The sequence below is a fragment of the Silurus meridionalis genome, chromosome 6, assembly GCF_014805685.1.
Source record: "Silurus meridionalis isolate SWU-2019-XX chromosome 6, ASM1480568v1, whole genome shotgun sequence".
Taxonomy (NCBI): domain Eukaryota; kingdom Metazoa; phylum Chordata; class Actinopteri; order Siluriformes; family Siluridae; genus Silurus; species Silurus meridionalis.
Window position 1 is genome coordinate 18,205,682 of NC_060889.1, and position 20,366 is coordinate 18,226,047.

Consider the following 20,366-nt stretch of genomic DNA (forward strand, 5'->3'; position numbering starts at 1 on the left):
GCTAATGGAGCTCACTGTGTGAGACGTTGGACTTTTCAATGTCACTGAGCACACTGTGCAGGAGGCCAGAGCGGACCTCTGTTATGAAGCAGAACCGGACCAGATGATGATCAGAACAGAAGGATTGCACCTCCTGGTGCTCAGTACCTTTTAGTCATCACTCCCAGCTGCCCATTTCTGAGCACAACGCCCAGCAGGGAGCCAAACTCTCCCCAAAAACACAGACAACAGCTTCTGCTTCATGCACACTTTAAAACGTGTGCTGTTATTGAACTGCTTTTTTATAGCCATATTATATCTTTTTTTGGCAGGTTCATTTCTAATAAGTGCAACTGGTCTCAGATCAGTGGCAAGACACAGACTACACAGATGGAGAGAGAGATATATGGTGTAAAATTGTGCTGTAAAAAATATCCCATTAAAAATTTCTCTGCATTTCGAAACAGATAAAAAGATTCAATATTCAAGGCCTGGGGGGAAATGGTGAGGTAATCTGAGGTATGCCTTATTTCAGCATAATGCTCAGATAAACTGAACTATTTCTTCTTTATATTGAGGTATCAAACGAGAAATAATTAAACACAACATTAGCTGGTTTTGATGCAAAACTCTTTTCAATTAAAAATAGAATTTTGGTTACTGAAAGGACTTTTGTGCATTTTATTGTATGTGGATCTGTATTGAGTGAAAGTTCTTGTTCATGCATTTAGGATGGTCCAGTCACCAAATATGAATTAGTACATGTTACCGGGAGAGTTAAAATTATCTTTAACTTATAACTTTACCTAAAAGTCCAGGATTTATAGCTGTATTGCTTACAAATGAATGCTAACCAATGTACTGTATACCTAACTTTAGCTCTATCACTAGACTTGGTCTGTAGTCTAGAGATGTAATAAACGTGTTTACTGACCCCTCACTTGCATAAATGATATAAATCCTGGAATAAACGGTATGCAGCAGCTTAGTTGTGGTCGGTAGATCAAAAGCTTGTGCACTGGCCTGACTAATGTTCCACACCCTTCACCTTTAATGCTGCCATACCGCTGTCTGGAAAGCGTCCACATGTATCTATTTAGCTAGCTTGACTTTTTATGAAGAGACGCTTCCTAGCACGTCTTCCTGAATCAAACTTCTTGTATATTACGATTAGTATCCAGCATCTCAACAAACAGCCCATATTTCACTTAGATCACAGCACTAACACAGTGTCCTGCCTTGGGGCCTGTTTGGGCGTCTTGGTAATGGCTTGAAAATGTCGGTGTCAATAAATCTCTCCTGTGCGTGCCCATAGCGAGCTGTCCCACCCGACCACTCCGAAGTCTCGTGCTCTCGAAATACATTACTCTCCGGAGAGGTAAGATGACGGCTTGTAGAAATTTCATTTTATATTCGCCGGAATCCATTATGAAAAGTTTGTGTGAGGCACAGCTCCCGGTGCTTGCCACGTGCTCAGTTATTCTTATCTGTTTGTTTCCTCTGAGGAGTTGAAGCTGGGGTTCTGTTTGGAACAGCATGCTTGCGTTCGTGTGAATGTGGGTTTTTTGTGTGTGTGTGTGTCTGTGTTCAGGATAAGGCACAATCATTGTTTGATACTTGTTCTGCTTCACTGCTTAATAGACATCCCTGCTGTTAATGAATTAATATCTCAGTCTCCAACATGTGCTTTGTACTTTCTAATTTCTTTAAACCAATCTAAATAAATCATAAGCAAATGCAACAAAACAGTTTTAATAATAATAAAAAAAAAACTATAATGGTGCATTTTATATAACAAATGCAAAAAAAATACAGCAAAGTACACATTAGATTGACATTCAAACATAAATTCTTTGGCAAAATGAACACACAATTAATAACAGTAATACAAAAGATGTAAACACGACAATGGCAATAACACAACACTTCGTACAAGGAAATTGTAAAGTAAAAAAAAAAAAAAAAAAAAAATTATAATAATAATTAAGGTTTTGGCAATGTGATGCCCCATAAGAAGCATCTTGTCTAAATCTGCATTTTGATCCATGCAAAATCCGGTGCCCTCGGACACTGGGCTGGATTGTACTCAGGCTTAAATAAGCGAGGCCTAGAAGGTCCCGGCCTTAGCACCGTACATTTGTCCCCTGTTTTTCCACAAAATCATGAATCTCCCAATGAAGGCCTTTATATAGTGCAAATAGGCTTGCTGATGTCTCTAAAGTTGATCCTTTAAAGGTCATTTTCGGAAAGGGGACTGCGACACTGTGTTTAGTTTGGGTCCTGGAACAGGTCTGTGAGAGAGAGAGAACCAAAACATATCAATAAAATGTTTTCTCAAAATGTACTTTTATAAACTGCTGCTTTGTGAGAAGCACTACTGTATATAAATACACTTCAACTGAATTAAATAAAACTGTAAAAGTAAATATAATTGTTAGAGATTTCACGACATGGATAATTTACTGTGCTTTTTTTATGTAAATGAAATCTTTTGTTTCTAGAGCCACTGTGGGGAAAAGCCCACTCCTGTGTATTTGCTTTATAAAAGATTTAAAATGTAAGCACACTATCCGGGTTTCTTTTCTTATTCACTATTGACATTTTATGATGCACCACAGAGGTGAAGGATGCGATTATTGTGCATCTCTCAAATGCTGACCTCGAATTTGTCTGAACTCAACCAAGCCATTCTTTACACTCTCGTCCTGTTTATTCCCATGTCAACAAAGGGGAAAAAATAATAATCATGCACTGTATGTACTGCCGCACATAATAAAAAAAAATGCCCGAACACAAAATGGATGTCCCAACAAGCTTATCAAAATAAAATCCTGTTCTCACAGCGTGTGGTTGATTTTTCCGGTTCATGGTTCTGCTGATCATGAATAGCTGTGGCTGCTTCACAGCCTAATTCATATTTCATTGCATAGTGTTGATGGAGTCACTGCCTTTTCCACTGATATGAGATTTGCTTTTCAATTTCTTTTCTAGCGGCTAAGGTTTTGGGTGCAGGTAGGGAAGAAGTGTTCCTTCTGTGCGAAAGGGCAGCTTCCACACAAAGCTTCAGTCCTCCACAGGGAGACGTAAAGCAGTCTTATCTATGTGCTTAAGCTCTACATGCAGTGGTGACTGAGCTCGGAGGATTGTATCGATGGACATGGGTAAAGATAAAAATCGGCTGAAGGTTTGAATGGGGGGCGTCGATGTTTCTTTTTACTTAATGTCGGCTGCTTTTGTGTTCAAAGATAACAGACTAACATCAGGATTATGATAAAGCATTGGCTTTCGAGTTATCCGAACCTATTCAGTAAAGTTTTTAAAGAAATTACTCAAACTCGCACATTTTCACAGAGGTTCTGTAAGCTTTAGCGAAGCATAGGAGTTTAAAAAACGATACACTTCCTGGATGAGTTCCTGTTTTGCATTTCAAAAAAATGTAGCAAGGAACAAGAATAATATATAAATATATAAAGTGCCTGTCAAAAGTTTGCAAACACCTGCTTTTTTATCCCTTATGATACACATGCATGTTCCTTTTGTTCCTATTCAACAAACTTGTGTAAAAACACAAGCATTGCACAACGAATGACTGGAAGAAAGGCCTGTGGACAGATGAGTCAAAATTTTTGGCTTTAACAGAAGAACTTATATAAGACAGAGAAGATGTTACCAGACTGCTTCATACTCACAGTCAAACATGGAGGTGGAAGTTTAATGGTTTGGGGTTGTTTTGGAGCAGGGAAGTCTTGAGACTTTTTCCAGGTGAAAGCAATACTGAACCAACATGGCTAATATTCTATACATCAATGCCATGCAATTCCATCTAGACTGCAGCTAATTGGAACCACCTTTACCACACAACAAGACAATGACCCCAAGCATCCAAGCTCTGTAAGTGTTATTTATAGGGCAAGCATGAAATGGAATGGCCTGCCCAGTCACCACACCTAAATTCTATTAAACTGATGTGGAATGCACTGGACTGCAGTCAGAAAGAAATATGCAACTAGTGAATAACACCTTTGGCAAGTTTTATAAGAGGCATGGGAAGAGGCTGAAGCTTAACGGAAACAAAGTGTCTAGATTCCAAAAGTGCATAAAGCTGTAATTCATGCTAAGGGAGGATTTTTCAATGGAAATAAACTTTACCATACCGTTACCTAGTTTGTTGCATATAAACAAAATGTATATGCATCTGTGTCCCAAAAATGATAAAACATTAGATGTTTCCAGACATTTGACAGGCACCGTACTGTAAGTTACAGACACTGTGTAATGGCTGCCACATATCAGCAAGCGACAAAATTAAATGAACGTGTGCCACTTTCTGTATGACGTATTCTGCAGGAGGCACGTATAAGTACACTCCAGTGATGTTTTTTATTCCTACTTGTGTTAAAATATAAACAAGGATAAAAGGAGGGAAGCATCTGTGTTTGCTGATATGCACACTTTAGTCAATACACTGGTTAATCACACGTTTTTACAAATGTGAATAAGAGCGTAAGACTTTTTTTTAAGCTGCATTTGGCCAATTAGTGATTCAAAATTGAGCTCAGGTGCATCCTGTTTCCACTCATTATACTTGAGATGTTTTTACAACTTGATTGGAGTCCACCTATGGTAAATTCAGCTGACTGGATATGTTTGGAAAGGCACACACTTGTCTCTATAAGGTCCCACAGTTAACAGTGCATGTCAGAGCACAAACCAAGCCATGAAGTTCAACAAATTGTCTGTAGACCTTAGATACAGGATTGTATCAAGGCACAGATCTGGGAAAGGTTACAGAACAATTTCTGCAGCATTGAAGGTCCCAATGGGCACAGTGACCTGGAAGAAGTCTGAAACCGCCAGGATTCTTCCTAGAGCAACCTCCTGGCCAAACTGAGCGATCAGGGGTGAAGGGCCTTAGTCAGGGAGGAGACCAAGAACCTGATGGTCACTCTAAAAGAGCTCCAGAAGAACAATAATCTCTGCAGCACTCCACCAATCAGTCTGTATGGCAGAGTGGCCAGACAGAAGCCACCCCTCAGTAAGAGGCACATGACAGCCCAACTTGAGTTTTCCAAAAGGCACCTAAAGGACTCTCAGACCATGAGAAACAAAATTTGAAATCTTTGGCCTGAATGCCAAGTGTCATGTCTGGAAGAAACAGGCACTGCTCATCACCTTTCCAATACCATCCCTACAGTGAAGCATGGTGGTGGTAGCATCATGCTGTGGGGATGTTTTTCAGCAGCAGAAACTGGGAGACTAGTCAGGATCAAGGGAAAGATGAAAGCAGCAATGTACAGCGACATCCTTGAGGAAAACCTGCTCCAAAGCGCTCTGGACCTCAGACGGGGTGGGTTATCTTTCGACACGATAATGACCCTAAGCACACAGCCAAGATAACGAAGGAGTGGCTACGGGACGACTTTGTGAATGTCATTGAGTGGCCCAGCCAGAGCCCAGACTTGAATCCGATTAAACGTCTCTGGAGAGATCTGAAAATGGCTGTGTACTAAGCTTGAGATGTTCTTCAAAGAAGAATGGAAGAAACTGCCCCAAAATAGGTGTGCCAAGCTTGTAGCATCATAAAAATCTCAAAAATACTTAACGCTGTAATTGATGCCAAAGGTGCTTCAATAAATGATTGAGCGAAAGCTTTGAATACTTATGTACATGCGATTTTGGTTTGTTTTTTTATTTTGTATCAATTTTCAAAGATTTCAAACAAACTTCTTTCACGTTATCATTATGGATTTTTGTTTTTTAAAGAAAAAATTTAATTGACCAATTTTGGAATAAGGCTGTGACATAACAAAATGTGGAAAAAGTTAAGCACTGTGAACACTTTTTCCGAATACACTGTATTAACTTAATTTAAGCAGGGGGTCATCAGCTGGAGAAATATGACAGCTGGAGAAATATGATCTGGATGTGATCCAGAAATTTATTTTAGTGGACTGATACTGAAAAACGTGTAGAATTCCTGTAGTACAGCTGATTCTGAGTCTTCTTCTTTCAGCTTCTCTTATTAGGGGTCGCCACAGCAGATCATCCGTCTCCATACCCCCCTGTCTTCTACATCTGCCTCTTTCAAATCAACTACCTGCATGTCTTCCCTCACCACATCCATAAACCTCCTCTTTGGCCTTCATCTTTTCCTTCCCCCTGGTGGCTCCATCCTCAGCATTCTTCTACTGACATACCCCATGTCCCTCCTCTGCACATGTACAAACCATCTCAATCTCGCCTCCCTCACCTCTCCAAAACGTCCTACATGCGCTGTCCCTCTAATAAACTCATTTCTAATCCTGTCCATCCTCATCACTCCCAACGAAAACCTCAACATTTTCAGCTCTGCTACCTCCAGCTCCACCTCCTGTCTTTTACTCAATGCCACTGTCTCTAAACCATACAACATCGCAGGTCTCACCACAGTCCTATAAACTTTCCCTTTCACTCTCGCATATACTCTTCTATCACAAATCACTCCTGCCACTCTTCTCCACCCACTCTACCCTGCCTGCACTCTTTTCTTCACTTCTCTAACACACTCTCCATTACTTTGCACTGTTTACCCTAGGTACCTGAAGTCCTCCACCTTCTTTACCTCTTCTCCCTGCAACCGCACCACTCCACTGCCCTCCCTCTCATTCACACACATGTACTCTGTTTTACTTCTACTGACTTTCATTCCCCTTCTTTCCAGCACGTACCTCCAGCTCTTCAGACTCTTCTCAACCTGCTCCCTACTCTCACCACAAATCACAATATCATCTGTCTGACCTCGTCCATCAAACTGTCCATTACCACTGCAAACAGGAAAGGGCTCAGAGCCGATCCTTAATGCAGACCAACCTCCACCTTGAACCAGACGGTCGTTCCTACTGCACACTTCACTGCTGTCACACTGTCCTCATACATGTCCTGCACCACCCTCACATACTTCTCTGACACACCTGACTTCCTTATACAATACCACAACAACTCTCTTGGCACCCTGTCGCACTCCTCCTGACCTTCTCTATACTTCTCCTTCAACATTCTTAAAGCATAGCACAGCTGATTAACGTATGAAAAAATAAAAGAACAGTATTTTATTTGTTTTTCAGGTTTTTTTTTTCGGTTTTCTAAACATGACCCATTGTGGGCCTGCAGCAACTTCTCTGTAGCATTTATGCATAATTCAGCTGGGGCCATAAAGGTCTTGTTACGTGATTCGTTAAAAATAAAAGTCGACAACATATACAGAATGTTACATTTCGGGTGGACAGAGAACTATACATTATGTGAAGTGCCACTGTCTAACAATACATAAGCAATTAAAATAGATGTCTTTTTTTAAATTCATAAACAATCATTAATGTTTATGCATCAAAAGACAGCTGTTGTCATTGTCATGTATATTTGCAAACAAGGAATTTTAATTGAATTCCATTGCTCTAGATTGCTGAGACTTAAGACTTTGGCATGTGGAGTACTTAACTGCTAATACAGATTCCCAAAACACTTAAAAATATCCATTAACTCCGGTATGCTGCACTGTAGCACTCTCACCTGAGTGCTTTGAGAGGAGGAATGGCGGTGACCTTGCCCACAGGCTTGGGGCCCACCGCAGGGGGCATTATTACCAGCAACCCCCTGGTTCCAATTGAAGGTTTGGCCTGGGCTCCACGACTGGGGCTCAAAGGAAGAGGTCTCAGTGGAGGTGTGGGTGAAGGCTTCGGCTTAATCTCTGATGCCATCTGGGATTAGAGGTAAAAACAAAAAGAGAAGGGCGAAAAAATGTAACAAATTACTGCACTAATAATTGTACTAAATTACTGTATATCCTGCGACCTGTGCACCATCTTGATCAGTGTCATACTGCTTAGCAACTGGGACATAAACAGCACAACAGAAAAAGCATACTAATGCAGCCACAAAAACCTGCATCTGCTTTCTGTAGCGTTCTTAATTATGGGAGATGCAAATCATCAGATCAAGCCATGAAACTATAAAACAACCCACCAGCCTTAACATCTCATCAATCATGGCTGCACTAGTGTAACAAGCTTTTCTAATGTGATGAGCTTTTATCACCAACGTTTGCCCTGCACAGATTTTCCTTGCTTTTGTACATCTGGTACAATTCATAAAGGCCTTGATTATCCTCAGATAAGATGAACATGCTAAAGTAGAGCTGGAGCTAATAAAGCTCAACTCTATCTTACTACACAAGTGGAAAAGTAATCTCTGGGTGTTTCTACCAAAGTGCTTATCTGTCTCTACAAATAACAGAGAAGGTGTGAGGACTGTGGATTTTACCAGTGGGCTGCGCGTGGGGTTGAGGGGCAGGGGTTTCTTAGGAGGGCTGAGTTTGGCAGCAGTAGGACTGCACTTGGCTCCCTCCACGGTTTTGCTGATGGGAGGAGGAGGCCGAGTTGCTTTGACATCACGAAGGTGGGGGGAAGAGGCTGGCCGGAGGGGTCGGACGATGTTGACTGGTTGGGTGCCATTGGAAGCAGGGCCTGGCCGCAAAGGGAGCACTTCCTTACTAGTATGAGGTAGCTGCAGAAAGCAATACAAAACAAAGTAATGAATACTATGCAAGTATTGTTTAATATTCAACTGTTACATTATCTCCATTTATGGAAAATTTCACATTTTGGACAGAAAAGTAGGTATTCAAGGATGTCTCTGTACCTTAAGATTGGTGCTTTTATTGGATGGTCCCACTACCTTCAGATGGAATGCTGAGTTTAATTGTCCATTCTTCCCCATGGAATTTTCATGTCTGTTCAAATAAAATTACAAACAGGAAATGGGTACATCTGAAGGACATTTTTGAGTACTCTGCAACTGCTGAGATATGTTGAAGAGGTTTTTTTTATTAGATTTTATTTTACAACTAAGTAGAGGTCCAAGGACAAATACTAAACAGAAAAGGCTTTTGAAACACAGTTTGCGTTGTCATCTACAAATGTTGTTAAAGCTCTATCATGCAAATGAGAAGTCATATATGCACATGAGAAATACTGAAGTCTACTCTGGGCCAAAACTCATTGAAGATAGACTGAGGCAAAGTGGGAAATTGTGGTGCTGAACTGGCCTGCCTGCAGTCTAGACTTTTCACAGTTTTTAAAACATTTCGCACATCATAAAATGAAAATAATATAACAAAGAACTCACATAGAATAACATCCCTCTCCCAAAACTGGTCTTCTCAGTTCCCACATGCATACAGACTGTTGTTAAATCAAGAAGGGATGCTACACTGTGATAAACATGGCCCTGTCACAACTATTTTGGAGATGTGCTGCGGCCACCAAAATCCAAATTATCTTGTATTTTCCTTAATATTTGACATTTCCTCAGTTTAGACATTTGATATAAATTCTATTTTCTATTGTGAGTACAATATGGGTTTTTGAGATTTGCAAATTACTGCTTCTGCTTTTATTTGCATATTACATTTTCCCCAACTTTTTTTGGAATTGAAATTGTACAAAGTGCAAAGCAAATGTACTGCATTTGTTGTAAAAAAAAAAAAAAAAAACATACTTAGACTGATAAATAGGTGAATCAGGGGGTTTGACATTGTTCCATAATAATGTTTTGTTAACTGTGAAACTTTCAACTTCTTTCCCAACCAGGCTTTGTGGATATAACCAATTAAAGCCATTTCACTTCAATATAAATATGCTACTTCCTGCAGTTTCTAACAACATATCACAGAGCAAATCATATTATCCAAAACTATAAGGAACAAACAACATCAGTTGCAGCTATTAGTCATCCAGCTGTTTCTGTTAGCTAAATATCTCATGTGGCCCTTTTCCCTTTTGTCTCACCCCGTGTTTAAACAACATCTGTGTCACTAGCTATGGGCCGACGGGCATAATCATTGGGATGGAGGCTTAGAGAAGACACTCTATTATTTATTTGTCAGGAGAAACTATATAGAGATGTGTGTTTAGGAAAGAGCTTGAAAGAGTACTTGAAAGAAGAAGCCCAATAATTCCCAGGGGCACATCACAAATTTATACTGCCTTCTGTGTTTGTGCCTTGGACAAAACTTCAACAATATGGCAGAAAGTCTTTGGTTGTTCTATAACACGTGGTGTTTCTCTCACATTTATTTATTTTTTCATATGTATTTAAATCCATGGTGATAATAAAGCTGAAAGAAAAATCTTTAAAAACTAGTTATAACCAGAATTACATTACAGCAATGATAACCTGCCATTTTAAATACTATGCATGCAAAGTGGCTTTTATTCACAATATGCTTATTTTTATGACTAATGACTTTTATGTAATCTTAATTTTTTTTAAATTAACAAAATATACAATGAGAAAAAAACATTCTGAAACTGAAAACAATGGCAGAAATTTATTTTTGCGAGTCATGGCATCCGAATGTGTTTATGATTTCAAAGTGTTTTGTTCGCTATTATTAGCAAATAAAGCCTGTTATTAGGCATAACAGTGCTTCATTTTGATTGGCTAATGAGATTTGGCTCAACAGGTCCTGAAAAGAAGAGACTTTAGTGAATGTGGGGTTCTCTGTAAGGTTATAGATTTTCTTAGTGTTACTTAGTCTATTTTATTTTACTTTTTGCCAAATTTTGTTAATAATATGTTTAATACTTGTGGCACAAATGTAATGATATTTTTTTTATGATCATATACAGTGGTAATCCATCTATCTAATGACCAAGTACAGACAATTTGCAGCATAAATGAACTGATTTTACACTCCTTGTTACACAATTAAGGCACACACCCAGTATAATAGTATAAAACATAATAGCAACAGAACATTACATTTAGCAAACTACAAAAAGTAAAACAAACAAACAAAAAAACCATACACAATTGAATATAGCTACATATCATGATTTTGACAGTTTGTTCAAAAAAGAACTGGATTTGTTCTTTAAATATAATGAAGTCTTGGGGTAAAAACTAGTTAGAATACAATAGATTACAATAATTTTGAAAAAGCCACTGCGCTAAGTATGATGCACAATTATGCTTTAAATGGGTTAATCACATCAGTTAGTCATTATGTATTTATTGAAACCATAACCCTTTTTTAAAATGTACAATGTTGAAGATAGTCCTGCCACAGTCACAAACTTCAACACCTTGACACCTTTCATTATTAGTGCATTTTAAAACTGGTGCAAAGATGGACTAAAACCCTGTGTATGAAAGTTGTAAGAAAACCATCTACCGTAATTTCCGGACTATAAAGTGCACCCATATATAAGCCGCACCCACTGAATTTGACAAAGATTTTTATTTTGAACTGTCTATAAGCCGCAGTCTACACTGAAACTAATGAACTTTACACAGGCTTTAACGAAAGACAGTGTCTGTTACACGGTGTAACGGGTGAAATATGTTGTGGCTCCTTTAAGAGCAGAGCGGTATTTTGAGAATAGCCTGCCGCCGCATTTTTCCGGTATTACTGCATGTGTGCAAGACCGAGGATTATGTCCTTATTATTTTCTGATACTAATTTCTAAGTCTCTTTGACTAACCCTTAACGCTGTTGCCAAGAAAAAAAAAAAAGCACGAGTTTTGGAAACCTGTCTGTGCTTATATGATTTCTGTTGCAGCTGGAGTTAGTGAGCTCTCCCTTGACCCTGACTCAACGCGTTAACAACGGCTTGTATCTAAACAGTAGCCGACCAAGTAAGTCATTGTTCACTGTCTTCCTCCTTCCTTTCACAACTATTTCTCTCTGCAGTTTATCTTTTGGCATCATCGTGCGTTTAAAAAAAACGTTTTTTCTCCCGATGCCCTGCAGCTCAGAACACAGGTGAGGTGCGTTTTTTCGTTTCCGTTCGGAAATTTCATTGGTCTAATATGTCGCTCAGTTTTTTGGCTTGAAATTTGTGAAACCGAGAAAAACCCAGGAAAAATCCATAAATAAGCCGCTTTGTTGTTTAAGCCGCGGGGTTCAAAACGTGGGAAAAAAGTAGTGGCTTATAGTCCGAAAAATACGGTACATAATTTGTGGTGTTTTAACTGAACATATGGGCAAAACACACCTTGACTATAGGAATGCAATTGTTCACAAAATATTTATTTTGTACTGAACAGATAAACTGTTCTAATCAGATACTTATACAGATATAAAAGGAGGTGCACTAGTTTTTTTTAGAAAGCATGCCAGAAATTTAGTTTGCATCCAACTGGGGGTACCACAGGATGCAACACAATGCTTTTTTCTACATTCAGGTCAGTTAAAAATTAGATATGAATCTCAGTGAATGAAGAAAAAGCACAATTATTAACATTAATGTGAGTCACTGTGCAATAAACTTTATTTCATTTATTCATTCATTCAAAAACCACCTGTTCAGGGCCGCAATGGTTTAAATAAGTCTACTGATACAAATATACAGATCGGGATTGGACATAGTTCAAAAATGCATCAGAAGTTTTCAAAAGATTTCATTATGTCACATCCCAATAAAGACATATGTAATGCTAATTGCATATACTAATACAAAGCATCTGTGCAACAGCTACAGAAGTAAATCAAAGCATCCAGCATCATTTTATTACTCTTACAATTTCAGGATGTCTTTTTCAATTGCTGAACCTTTTTTTCCTTCTCTATACAAGCATTTTTATTGCACTGCTGATAGCATACCTGTTGTTAGCCTTGCTCTTCTCCCTCTGTGAGAGCCATTTGTGGTAATAGGAGGTCTTGATTTTGATGCAGTAAAAGGCGATGAGAACAGCAGGGAGCAGCACCAGAAAAGCAAAGAGCAGACCGACAACTAGCCCCACCTGGCCTAAGTGCGCACAGCAAATACACAAAATTTTCCGTCAGACATGAAAATACCACTTGCACTGAAAAGTGCAGAGCTATAAAGATAACATTAATAGAGTGGAGGAAAGCGTTAGATAGAGCTACAAAATACTAAATTATAGATTACTGAGAGATTTTCTTCATTATATATGAACTGAGCCTGGGTCACAATCAAACTGAGATGGTCATGACGAGAAAACTAAAAGGATAGAGATCAATAAAGGTGGTGCCATTTTGATAAAAGGTGAGTGTGTGGGTGTGTGCATGTGTGTGTATGTGTGAGCTACGATCATCAAAATGGCCAAAGGTAGTTGACAAAGAAAGACAAAATAACAGATAAAATCACTTCATGTTTTTGAGAGAAAAGAAGGTGTAGCTGGAGGAAGGGAGTGAAAATGAGCTCACTGTCATACTGCACCGGTCCACTGTCCACGCTGCCTCCCAGCCCTGGTTTATCACAATAGGGTGGTGCCCAGCCTCGATTACAGTGGCAGTTACTGTTGCTGTTACACACCTGCATACAAAACAGCACCTTACACTAAAGAAGGACAAATAGTAATCTCCTGCTTTCACTTATGGCTTAATTGAATTCAATTTCATTTGTGCTGCCCAATAATGCTCAATTTTATTTTATTTATTTTATTATTCATGTTCATTGTCACAAAGAAGAGTAACCAGATCTTGAATGTGCATGTGTGACAAGTAAAAACAATTACTGAGAAGACATAAGGAAGAAACCAAAAAAGAAATTAGAAACAAAAAGAAACGTGCTCTCCTGGTGTTTCATGTATACTACTTTATGTTCTCAGAACAGTCAGACACACATTAACAACATCGCTTTCTCCAGCTTTATATTCAACATTTTTTTTTTTTTACAGTTTTTTCAAACTGTCGCTTGCTTGAACAAGTGACAATTGTAGAAAAAAGAGATATAGGCAAGCACCCTTAAATAAGTGATGTGGTTCTATTAACTGTTTCTGCTCAATCTCTAAACTGGACTGGAAATGTTTACAGGTGCTACATTTGGAAAACCTTCTTAGTACTTGCATATAAAACTCATTTTTTGATAGTATGAACCCAGTACAGGTATAAAACTAAAAAGCAGATGAATAAATTTCGGATTTTTCCTGTTGTTGAATAAATCATTGACAATATGACAAAGAAAAACATTGTTATCATGTTATGAGCTAGTTCACCTCAAGCTAGCTGATGGTAGAATATGGGGTGGTTCCCACACTGTATATGTTTTTTTCATCTTTTATCATCTTTAGATGTTCCTAAGCCATTTGTATTTCTTAAGGATAATTCTTTAAAACAATGTATTAGTCCACACAGAACATTCTAATGGTTAAAGTGACTTTTAATGCCAGATAACTGCAAATATATTTCGAGGTATGCACTGAAATTGATTTTCCCTCTGCTCTAATTGTAATGTTTATTATGCAAACTCTATTTCATGCTCAATATAATACTAATATCTGGAGAAAAGAAGGAGAAAAAGGCTTGCAGTACTGCAATAACGTTTATTTTTGCTCGTGAACCTCACACACCTCTAAGCCCCGGGATCAATGCTGAATCAACTGATAGTGCAAAAGAATAATAGGAAAGGGCTTTCTGAGTCACTAATCCACCTTCCAAGCATTTTCTTGTTTGGCTGCCCTTTCAAAACCTGACAGAGTAAACAAGTGATAAATAAAGAAATGGGAGAATGGAAATAAAGGGGGAGAAAGAGAGAAAAGGCAAAAGGATTAAAGAAGATGGAGGTAGGTGTCTGTGCTGCTTGGGGGCTGTTTACGACTATTTGCACAAAACAAACAAATAAACTGCACCAGATTAATTTAAGAAAATGTTCCTTTTAAGAGTGCCAGTGGGGGCAGAAATGTGAGTGACCCTGGGGTGGTATTAAAGGATTTAGAGGTGTGAAATTTAGCCTGGCTCAGGGTTAAGGAGAGTTTAGATAGGATGAATACTAATGTTTATGGTCATGGTTTGAGGGAGTAAAGTCCCATTTATTTTAGACTGGGAACATAAAAGCAGTGACAAGCTACAAAAACGATTATTTTTTATTTCTTACCCCATGACCATTGCAGCGGACAATGCAGGCTTCCAGCTCGCTAAAAGAAGCATTTTGACACTTGCGGTCCTTGCATACCTGAAGTAGTAAAACAAAAGAATTATAATAGTAATTACACTAATTACAGCTTCAACATGAAAACAAGTGTCACATTCAATTTATACCAAACAGAATAAACTGAGAGAATGAGAGAATGCATCACCTGACAAAAATAAGTATAAATGCTTCATAAATGACAAGGTCAGTTTGTGATACGATGTCAGAAATAGTCCTACTCCTTTTTCTACCTGTATATAATAATCTCATCTAGATAAATGTGAAATTTCATATCTGCTGTCAAGTGAAAGCCGAGAGAATTAAACATTTTATTTTCAGTATAGAATCAAAAAATGTTAAACTTGGAATTGGTGCAAAAAGTGCATTTTATATTCCGAAGGTAAATGTTTCCCTAAACCACCATGTCCAGAATTGTTTTATTCCTTTTATACACAGATAAGATCATTCTGACACATAAAGCACATTCTAAAACCTTTACATTTCATATTGTCAAATGTCTGCAGCTTGTCTTTTTACTGAGAAGCCTTAAACTTGACTTTCTTGTAGTGGAAATCTTGACTGTTACATAACGCCACTCGAGTTGACGTCTAAGAATCCTTTCATAAATAGTAAATAAATATCTTCATCATAAGAAAAAAACATGTTTTCAAATTGTTTTAAAAATTTGTTGTTAGAAAACAATTATATAAAGTATTCGAACAAGTGCATTAATATTTACCTCGCAATGGCACTACTGTCAAAGCTGCTGTTAAAGAAATATTGAATCAAACCCTTCTGTCCAATCAGAACAGAGAATTCAACAGTTCTGTGGGTTAAAGTGAGTAAAAAAGTATGAGAATTTCTTTGATCTGTCTCTGTAAACGTGTGTGTGTGTGTGTGTGTGTGTGTGTGTGTGTGTGTGTGTGAGAGAAAAATGTTTGTAATAAATGATTTGATGCTGTAAGTCACGAATTTTAACGGGGTGATCAGTTTGATGAGGTGACCGACTTTACAGCATGATAATGTTTCTGTTAACTTTAATAAGAATAATCACCCGTCTTCATAATTCACATCAGCCTCATATCCATTTTTCGTGTCATTACATAGAACAGACTATAACCTTTCTAATGTCTCTGAAATCATTTCTGCCAGCTCCAGATATCATGAGTTATGTGAGCTCCTCAATTACAAGTGACATTAAATGTTTAGTATGCACAGTTAGCAGTGCTTTGAAATGAGTCAAATGGGTCAAATCATGACTAGGCATTCAATTATTTGGTTATGCCAAAATGCATAAACAGGAGGATCTGAAGGAGCTGCAATCTGTAATTCGGCACTTATTTAAAATTTAAGCACATTTTAAGCACGAGCATTTTTAAGATTTGTATTAATAAGTCCTCCATATGGATCCAGAGTGCTGTATATTAGACTTCTTATTAAACTCAGCATGACTTTTTTTTTAGATAAAATGAACATGAGCATGAAAGGCATATGTCTGATCCAAGATTTCAGTACTATTGATGCTCCTTCTTCTCCTGACTTGACTAATGTGGGTGTTATTTGCTTGCCTTGCCCTCTCCACATTTGGTGCCAGTCATGACGAGGCCAGGATCAGGAAGGTCCCCCTGTCCATCCTGAGTGCTGTACACATATGTGCCACGACATTTCACCTCGATGCCATCTGTGCGGATAGTGGTGTCGATAGAGACGGCGTTAGTGCCCTTCGGCTTTTTGGCAGCACTGTGGCACTGGATCTTCCCGCATTTGGCATCACTGTGGGAGACAAGGTTAAGAGTTTCATGAATTGTTGTTTTTCAGAAATTAAATTCAGACTGCTCCTAATTGTTTCATTACGTCAGCACCCAAACTGCAGCAGATTATTCTGACTACCAGACAGTGACTTGTTTAGTTTTTCAATGCAGAACGGATTACTGAGCCTCCCCTGCCCGTTATCTTAATGAAAGCAAGTTTAAAATAGTTACAAATGAAGGGAATGAGAAAAAGAATATTCACCAGCCTCTTTCATTCAGGTTATTCTCCTTACCTTTTTTCACACTTGACGTAATTGCCATGCCCGTCCTTGCCGCAGTTTCCGAATGCGTTTCCTGCTGCGTTGACGTCCTGGAAACATGCATCATGTGCAGGTCGTGCACCTGAACAAATCACATTCAGTTGTCTCATTATCATCTGTCATGTTATTAATTCGAAAATAAACCCACTTTGGAAATATCGGATACACACAGGAAATAATGCAGGACTGAAAGAACTCATTTGATAATTCTTTCTAATTTCACTACAAAAGCAAACGATCATCATTAATAATACATGTGTCAATATGGCAATAACTGTTATGAGCTGTGCACACATAGCAGGCAATGTGTGGTGAACACAGATTGCGAATCTGCTCTGATCTGTGGCTTGATGTCAGCCTAGAGGTTTGACTGGACTGAAGCCCACAGACAGCTGGAGAGGAGCTCTGCCACCAGCAAATTCAACCAGTGTTTGATCAGCGAGGCTGAAAAAAAAAAAGCCTTGCAACTGCTCAATTAAGGGAGCAAATTAGAACAAATTGGTGCTTCTCAAGAGGATTTTTGAAAAAGGCTCTGAATTAGGGTACTTGGTTCACCCTCTTTTTCACAAATGAATTCAGAATAGCTGATAGAAATGACATCAAACCTCAGGTCAAAGTTCAAATTTGAAAAGAATACAGATGAATAAAATGTCTGTAAATTTATTCTTGTAAAAAAATAAAGAAAAAACATACAGTATCTTACAAAAGTGAGTACACCCCTAACATTTCAGCCACTATTTTATTATATGTTCTCAATAGACAATACAATAGAACTTAAACTTGGATATATTAGTCAATGTGCAACTTGTATAGCAGTACAGATTTACTGTCCTCTAAAAAAAACTCAACATACAGACAATATTGTCAAAATAACAGGCAAAAAAAAGTACATCCTAAGTGAACATGTCAAAACTGTGCCCAAAGTGTCAATATTTTGTGTGAGCGCCATTGTTATCTAGCGTTGCCTTAATCCTCCTGGGCATGAAATTCACCAGAGCTGCACAGGTTGCTGCTGGGATCCTCTTCCATTTCTCCATAATGACATAATGGAGCTGCTGGATGTTAGACACCTAGCGATTCTCCACCTTCTGCCTTGAGGTTGCCCCACCGGTGCTCAATAGGGTTCAGGTCTGGAGACATACTTGGCCACTCCTTCACCTTCAGCTTCTTTGGCAAGACAGTTGTGTATTTGGGGTCATTGGAACACTGAGGTTAATCACAGTTTCTGAGGGGAGGGCATCAATTTCTGCTTCAGAATGTCACAGGACATTATGGAATCGATGTTTCCCTCAATAAACCACAGCTCCCCAGTACCAGCAGCACTCATGCAGCCCTACACCATGATGCTACCAACACCATGCTTGATTGTAGGCAAGCAACAATTTTCTTGTTACACCTCACCAGGGCATCACCACACGTGCTGGACACCATCTGAGCCAAACAAGTTTATCTCAGTATAATCAGACCACAGGACATGATTCCAGTAATTCATGCTCTTGGACAGAGTGTCTTCAGCAAACTGTTTGTGGGCCTTCTTGTGAGCCAGCTTCAGAAGAGGCTTCCTTCTGGGACGGTCGGCCATGCAAGCCGACTTGTTGCAGTGTGTGGCGAATGGTCTGAGCACTGACAAGTGGACCCTTCACTTCTACAACCTCTAAAGCAATGCTGTAGCACTCATGCTTCTGTTTTTGAAACCGGCTTCTGCACCTGACACACAGCATGAGGACTCACCTTTTTCGATGGACCCTTGCAATGCCTGTTCCCGAGTTTATCCCATCTTGGAAACCTCTGTATGACCCTGACCACTGTACTCAGGGTGTTACAGATCTTTTTTTAGTCTAGGCCATCTTTGTGGAGAGCAACAATTCTGATTTTCAAATCCTCAGATAGTTCTTTGCCATGAGGCCATGTTGAACATCCAGAGCAATGTTAAACACCCAGTAGTCAGTATTAGAGAATTGTACTCAAAGCACCAAATTTTAACTGCTCCATTACAAGACACACAAATTTGTATGGTTCTGACAAGCAGATAAAAATATGATGAATATGACATGTGGCTTTGCATAGTTACACGACATACAGTTGCTATCATTCAGGGCAGGGTTCACCAACATGGTGCCCGCAAGAACCACATGAGTTGCCCGTGGGCCTTTTCTAAAAATAGTGATCCAGTGAGCTGCATCAAATTTTTTTTGTTGCTATTCTTTTTTTAAATCACACTTGCATTGGTGTGAATTTGAAAATGACTAGATATAGAATATAGATGACTAGATATAGATGAATATCATTAATTATTAATAATAACATATAATTAAAAGTAATTTGAGCAAATTTGTTATTTCAGAAGTGTGTATCAAACTGGTAGCCCTTCAGATTTATCTGTACCCAAGAAGTAGCTCTCAGTTTCAAAAAGGTTGGTGACCCCTGATTTAGGGTGTACTCACTTTTGTTGCCAGGTATTTAGACAATATCGGCTGTAGGTTGAGTTATTTTTACAGGACAATCTGTTAATCTGTAATGCTATACAAGCTGCATATTGACTAAAATATATCCAAGTTGTATTTCTATAGTATTGTACCTTAAGAAGATACACTAAAATGGTTGCTGAAATGTTAGGAGTGTACTCACTTATGTAAAATACTTTAAGTAAAGTTAAAAATAAAAAAATAAGTATAATAATGTATATTTGCTGAACATTATTTCAACACAATGCAATTAGGCTATAAACCTGTTTTTTTCTCAGATCAATAAGATATATAATATTACTATTAAGATATCGTAATACCCCCCCGCACACAAACACACACACACACACACACACACACACACACACACTCACTCTGTATCTTAAAAAATGCTTTCACACCTTTTAAAAGCTTTTTTTTAATTATTCATCGAAATGAAACATTAATTAAAACCAAGTCAGACCACCAAAAACCCTCAATCATCTTCATTGTAAGTATATAATTACAAATATTTGAAGAAAAATGCATTCCTTTGCCCCCCCACACACACATACATATATGTTAGGGCTAATTATGTGCTCTTACTTAAATTCCTACATCTTCATTTCTAACCAGGGTGTAACAAGGCTAAAGCGTTTATCGTCTGATATTAGCTGATATCGCTGTATTGAATAAAACATTAAACATTGTACATTTATAAGCACTGAAATCTGTATCAATATCAATCAATTTATTGTCTCATAGTATTCAAAACGATTATTTATTTCAAGCCAAGGCGATGTGTAAGGAAAGTAAATCCTTTACTAAGTACGATTCTATCGTCAATAATTACGTTTCAGTATTGTCAATATTATAATATCTGGTATGTGTAATGCACGTGAGCAGCGCTGTGAAGTATGCGTGTCTATTCTTGTCTATGGCTTGATGCAACGTGAG

The 20,366-nt window shown here is 38.4% G+C and overlaps 1 protein-coding gene across 1 annotated transcript in view; it reads right to left on the bottom strand.

The window, feature by feature from the left end:
* Positions 1-1,715: 1,715 nt before the first annotated feature.
* adam19a (ADAM metallopeptidase domain 19a) overlaps positions 1,716-20,366 on the bottom strand; it is an 82,441-nt gene continuing 63,790 nt past the window's right edge. Inside the window, 9 exon segments of the mRNA XM_046851635.1 lie at positions 1,716-2,270; positions 7,528-7,715; positions 8,278-8,520; positions 8,656-8,746; positions 12,623-12,767; positions 13,190-13,298; positions 14,859-14,936; positions 16,463-16,667; positions 16,939-17,047. Of these exon segments, the coding sequence (XP_046707591.1) occupies positions 2,216-2,270; positions 7,528-7,715; positions 8,278-8,520; positions 8,656-8,746; positions 12,623-12,767; positions 13,190-13,298; positions 14,859-14,936; positions 16,463-16,667; positions 16,939-17,047 (1,223 nt within the window). The 3' untranslated portion in view covers positions 1,716-2,215.